This window comes from Procambarus clarkii, chromosome 85 (genome assembly GCF_040958095.1).
Source record: "Procambarus clarkii isolate CNS0578487 chromosome 85, FALCON_Pclarkii_2.0, whole genome shotgun sequence".
NCBI lineage: Eukaryota > Metazoa > Arthropoda > Malacostraca > Decapoda > Cambaridae > Procambarus > Procambarus clarkii.
The window spans coordinates 6,231,177-6,237,207 of NC_091234.1; the positions used below are offsets into that span (position 1 = coordinate 6,231,177).

General features: G+C 46.6%; 1 protein-coding gene across 1 annotated transcript in view; it reads left to right on the plus strand.

Moving 5' to 3' along the window:
• Positions 1–5,617: 5,617 nt before the first annotated feature.
• The window catches only part of LOC138358646 (uncharacterized), a 36,884-nt gene continuing 36,470 nt past the window's right edge, over positions 5,618–6,031 (plus strand). Inside the window, exon 1 of the mRNA XM_069316714.1 lies at positions 5,618–6,021. Coding sequence (XP_069172815.1) covers positions 5,618–6,021 — 404 coding nt within the window. The remainder of the gene's footprint in view (positions 6,022–6,031) is intronic.

A 6,031-nucleotide genomic window follows, 5' to 3' on the forward strand; every position in this document is an offset into this window, starting at 1 on the left:
TCCTTACACAAGTTTCTAAAGGCCGTTCTTATGTTAGCCAACCTGGTATATGCTGCTGATGTTATCCTCTTGATATGAGCTTCAAGGGACAGGTTTGGCGTGATACCAACCCCCAGGTCTTTCTCTCTCTCTGACTCTTGAAGTATTTCATCTCCCAAGTGATACCTTGTATCTGGTCTCCTGCTTCCTACCCCTATCTTCATTACAATACATTTGCTTGGGTTAAACACTAACATCTATTTGTTCGACCATTCCTGCAGCTTGTCCAGGTCTTCTTGAAACCTCAAACTGTCCTCCTCTGTCTTAATCCTTCTCATAATTTTGGCGTCGTCAGCAAACATTGAGAGGGATGAGTCTATACCCTCTGGGAGATCATTTACGTATATCAGAAACAGGATAGGTCCAAGCACAGAGCCCTGTGGGACTCCACTGGTGACTTCACGCTATTCTGAGGTCTCACCCCTCAATATAACTCTCTGCTTCCTATTGCTTAGGTGCTCCCTTATCCACTGGAGCGCCCTACCAGTTACTCCTGCCTGTTTCTCCAGCTTATGCATCAACCTTTTATGGGGTACTGTGTCAAAGGCTTTCCGACAGTCCAAAAAAATGCAGTCCGCCCATTCTTCTCTTTCTTGCTTAATCTTTGTCACCTGATCATAGAATTCTATCAAGCCTGTAAGGCAAGATTTACCCTCCCTGAACCCATGTTGATGGGTTGTCACGAAGTCTCTTCTCTCCAGATGTGTTACTTGGTTTTTTCTCACAATCTTCTCCATCACCTTGCATGGTATACAAGTTAAGAACACTGGCCTGTAGTTCAGTGCCTCTTGTCTGTCACCCTTTTTAAATATTGGTACTACATTAGCAGTCTTCCATACTTCTGGTAGGTCTCCCGTTTCCAGTGACCTATTATACACTATGGAGAGCGGCAAGCAAAGTGCTCCTGCACACTCTTTCAATACTCATGGTGAGATTCCATCCGGCCCAACAGCTTTTCTCACATCCAGCTCCAATAGGTGCTTCTTGACCTCATCTCTTGCAATTTCGAACCTTTCCATGGTCACCTGGTTTGCTGCCACCTCTTCTAGCGCCTTGACTTCTCCCTGTTCTATTGAAAAGACCTCCTGGAACCTTTTGTTGAGTTCTTCACACACCTCTTTGTCATTCTCTGTGTACCTGTCTTCGCCCACCCTTTAGTTTCATCACCTGTTCCTTCACTGTTGACTTCCTCCTGATGTGACTGTGTAGTAGCTTCGGTTCGGTCTTGGCTTTATTAGCTATATCATTTTCATACCTTTTCTCAGCTGCTCTTCTCACACTGACATACTCGTTCCTGGTTCTCTGGTATCTCTCTCTACTTTCTGGTGTTCTGTTATTACGAAAGTTCCTCCATGCCCTTTTTTTCAGCTTCTTTGCTTTCATACATTCCCTATTAAACCACGGATTCTTCCTTTGCTTCTCTGTTTTTTCCTGTTGGGCTGTGACAAACCTGCTTACATTTTTGGGTGACATAGTCCATCATGTCTTGTACGGACTTGGTTCCGAGTTTTGTGCCCCAATGCATATCCCATAGGAATTTATTCATCTCCTCATAGTTTCCCTTTCGGTATGCCAGCCCTTTGTTACCCAGTTCTTTTTTGGGGGTGATAATTTCTAGCTCAACCAGGTACTCAAAGCTTAATATACTATGATCACTCATTCCCAAGGGGGCTTCCAACTTAACTTCCGTTATATCCGACTCATTTAGGGTACATATCAGATCAAGCAAGGCTGGTTCATCCCCTCCTCTCGTTCTTGTCGGTCCCTTGACGTGTTGACTTAGAAAGTTTCTTGTTGCCACATCGAGCAGCTTAGCTCTCCATGTGTCTGGGTCTCCATGTGGGTCTCTGTTCCCCCCAATCTATCTTTCCATGGTTGAAGTCTCCCATGATTAGTAGCCTGGAACCGTTCCTGCTAGCCACAGAAGCTGCTCTCTATTATATTGATGGTGGCCAAGTTGTTTCTATCATATTCCTGTCTGGGTCTTCTGACATTCGTTGGGGGGGTTATATATGACTAATACTATAATTTTATGTCTTCCAGTTGCTATGGTGCCTGATATGTAGTCACTGAAACCTTCACAGTTCTGAATTACCATCTCTTCGAAACTCCAACCTTCTCTTAGTAGCAAAGCTACACCACCTCCTCCTCTCCCTTCTCTCTCTTTCCTCACTACATAGTAGCCCTGTGGAAACACTGCATTTGTTATGGTGTTTGTTAGCTTTGTTTCTGTGAGTGCTATTATGTCTGGGTTTTCTTCTAGTGCCCATTCTCCGAGTTCACTTGTTTTATTTGTAATTCCATCTATGTTAGTGTACATTGCCTTGAAGCTCACTTTCTTCAGCTCATTTTTTTGTCCCTTCCTTGGCTAGCATTCTGTTGGTGTGGGAAGCTTTTCAGTGGGTGAGATGATCTGGGAGGTGGTTTGCAGGGTCTCAGATGAGTTTGGGGTGAGGGGTGGGGGTTTCAGGGAAGGGGGGACAGGTAGGGGTGGGGGTTTCAGGGAAGGGGGGACAGGTAGGGGTGTGGGTTAAGGAGATAGGGGGGGACATGGAGGATACGGGGTGAGGGGGGAGGAGGGATAAGGAGGGTATGGGATGAAGGGGGAATAGGGGACAGGGGGGGAAAGGTGGGAGGGGGGACATGATGGGAATGGGGAAGGGATGACAGGGTAAGAATGGGGTGGGGGGGGAGGGAGGGATGGGTGGGGGCAGGTAGGGTGAGGGGAAGGGAGGGTTTCTATGCAGAGGGGGGTGGTGGTGTTGCCCTCCCCTCTGGTGTTGCTGGTATGCTGGTTTCGGGTTCGCCTCTTGTCTCTAGGACTGTTGTGTTGGGGGCTGTGATTTCCTGGTTTGCTCCTCTCTCCCTGCGCTTCCTCCTTGCCTCTGCTGCCCTGGCTCTCTCCTCCGTCCTGTCCCTCTGCAGGAATACTTTCTTGTATCCCTCCACATGCTGCAGTCTGCTCTTTCTTTCGAGAATATCCTCCTTCGTGGTTTCGTTTGTAAACACCACCTTTACAAGTCGGTTTCTGTCCTTTTTGTATCAGCTCAACCTGAAAACCTTCTCAGTGTTTCGTTCAGCCCCTTCCATCTGTAACCCCTTCAGTAGCCCCTGTACTGCCTCTCTATCCTTGCTATTCCATTCTTGCCTGTTGGATCCTTCCTGTTCTTTGATGCCTACAACTACCACTGATCTTTTTCTCTCCAGCAGCTGAGTGGTGCACCTTGCTGCTTCCTGTGAGGTGGCTGCTTGCATGGCTACCTCCCTCACTGTGTCCATAGCTTCTGAGCTCTTTTTCAGTATGTCTGCAAATGTTTCAGGTACAGAGGCATTTCCTTCCAAAGTAACATTCCCACCTTCCCTTTGGATGATAATCTGATGCTCGGTCTCTTTATTTTTCTCTGTGAGGGATTTGATCTCCTCCCTTGCTGATGTCAGCTCACTTTGCAGGTTGTTAATTGTAATCCTCATTTCCTGCATCTCCTTCCTGAATTCCTCCAGAACTTGGGTTAACATGTCCCTCGTTTGGTCATTTTGGCTGTTCCCTGTTTCCCTGTTGCATCCACCTGCAATTTTGCCCTTGTCAAGAGAGAGAGAGCAAGAGAGAGAGAGAGCAAGAATAGTCCTAGTGTGAGTGGGTGTGGTGGGAGTGTTTTGGGAGAGTGGGAGTGGTGGGGCAGGGGGGGGGGGAAGTGTGTTGGGAGAGTGAGATGGTGGGTTAAGAGATGGGTGAGGTGTAGTCTTCAGATTACGGCGGGTGGGGAGGGGGGGATTAGCGGCTTATCTGGGTTCCCAGTGAGCTCACAGTTGCTGTCCCTGTTACCTGTCTACCACGATTGTATTTTTACGATTGTATTATTGAATGGAATGCAGTAGTGTCTATGATATGATATTATATAAACCTTGCACATTGTTGGAGACTTATGAGAGACACTTACTAGCCAGCCCCCCACAAGCACTCTAGGTGAATACACGGCGTGTCGTCGGTATTCCTGTGAGGTCTTCAGGTCTCCACATAGGTCCCGGCTGATGCGACTGATGCTGCCTCAAGAAGTCGATCTTCACTAGCTATCTTCTCTAAATTCACTAAGATAATTCACCACGAGATGTGATCAATGTGTTGCATTACAATGCCACTGTTCAATTTACACTGTCCCGATTCTCACTGCACAGTACACCCGCTCCCTTAAACCCTATTGTTCCCTTGGTTAACGCGGCCCGCTGACCCTACACGTCTGCGTGTACGTGAGGGTGTTGTCTTCAGTTTACTGTGGGGGGGAGGGAGGGGGAAATCTAGAGGACTTAGCAGCTTGTCCGGTGAGGTCATATTAAGGTCCTAGCCTCCTGTCTACCAATTTCTCTTGTACCATTGAATGGAATGCTTTAGTCACTTTGATATGATATTATATAAACCCTTCACTCTGTTGAAGACTTAAGGGTACTATTGGAGTACTGTACTGTTGGAGGTGCTACAGTGAGGGGGGTGGGGGTAGGGGTGAGAGAAGGTAGGGGGTTGTGTAGTTTTTTTTTGTTCCCACTTGGGTGCCACAAAACGAGAACCCACGTGAGCCGTATACGGTGTATTGAGGTTCGTTTATGTTTGTTACTTATATCCAAGACTAACTATTATAATACATTAAGTCTGTACACTAGTGGTGTACTGACTTATTGAGAGGCCTCACCATCAATCCACTCCCCCACAACACAAACATATGATAGAAGTACTGTTGACGTCTCGTAGGCCTGCTGGAGTCCACGCTGCTGCCAGGCGTAGATACCTCCCTCTTATTCCTTATACCACCAGTAATCAGCTTCTTGTTCCCCTTAGCACCGGTATAGCTCTAATGTTGCACGTTTTACACTCACTTCCTCACTATTCTATTCACTATTAGTTTTCGTCTTCACTGTCACATCAAGTTGCGTACCCTCTGACCAAGCAGTGGCGCCACGTGCTTGTCTTGACACTGATGTCGTACCCCTGGTCTTGACTAATTTGCACTATCGGACGCAATCCATGAATTTTGTAGTTTCTAATCGGTGTGTTGCACTTTGTATAATCACTAATCAACAAATTTTCCGTGTATCCCTCTAATGTCCCGAAATATGAAGCTTAATCGAACGAGCAACGAGCAACGCATCTACCATCCCATGACCCGGACTGTGTGTATCAATGTGTGTACACATTGATACTCACATGTGCACGTGATAATCTATCAAATTCATATAACATAAACAAACAAAAACACACACACACACACATCTAGGTACACATGTGCCAATGGTGAATGGTACACATGAATTATCACCCATACCAGGCCGTTCTCCATTAATGTGTTTACTCAATAATAATCAAATATACACATGGTAATCGATCAGATTCATGTAAAGCCAACAAACAAACATACACACACACACACACACACACACACACACACACACACACACGCATACACATACACATACACACACACGCATAGGTACACATGAGCCTATGGTACATGGTACACATGGATAGTCACCCATACCAGGCCATATCGTGTATAGAGTGTATAGTGACCCGGCTTGCACTCCTCTTGACATGCCAGAAAGCATACTGAGGAAACTCCTCCTAGCCTGCACTAAAAAGGCACCCTTCGTGAGCCCAGATGGGCACATGTATAAGCAAGTAGATGGGGTCGCCATGGGTTCTCCCCTAGGTGTCCTGTTTGCGAACATCTATATGGGCACCATCGAACAGAGGGTCTTAGTTGACATGGGCTGGAAACCCGCCATGTACTGCAGGTATATTGACGACATTTTTACACAGGTACCTGATGCCAGAGATCTGCAGCAGCTAAAGGAGGCATTTGAGCAGATTTCTGTGTTGAGTTTCACGTACGAGAGGGAGAACAATGGGAAGCTGCCCTTTCTGGATGTAACTGTCATGGAAAGGATTGGAGGCTTCCATACTGCAGTCTACACCAAAGAAACAAACATAGGAATGTGCCTTAAT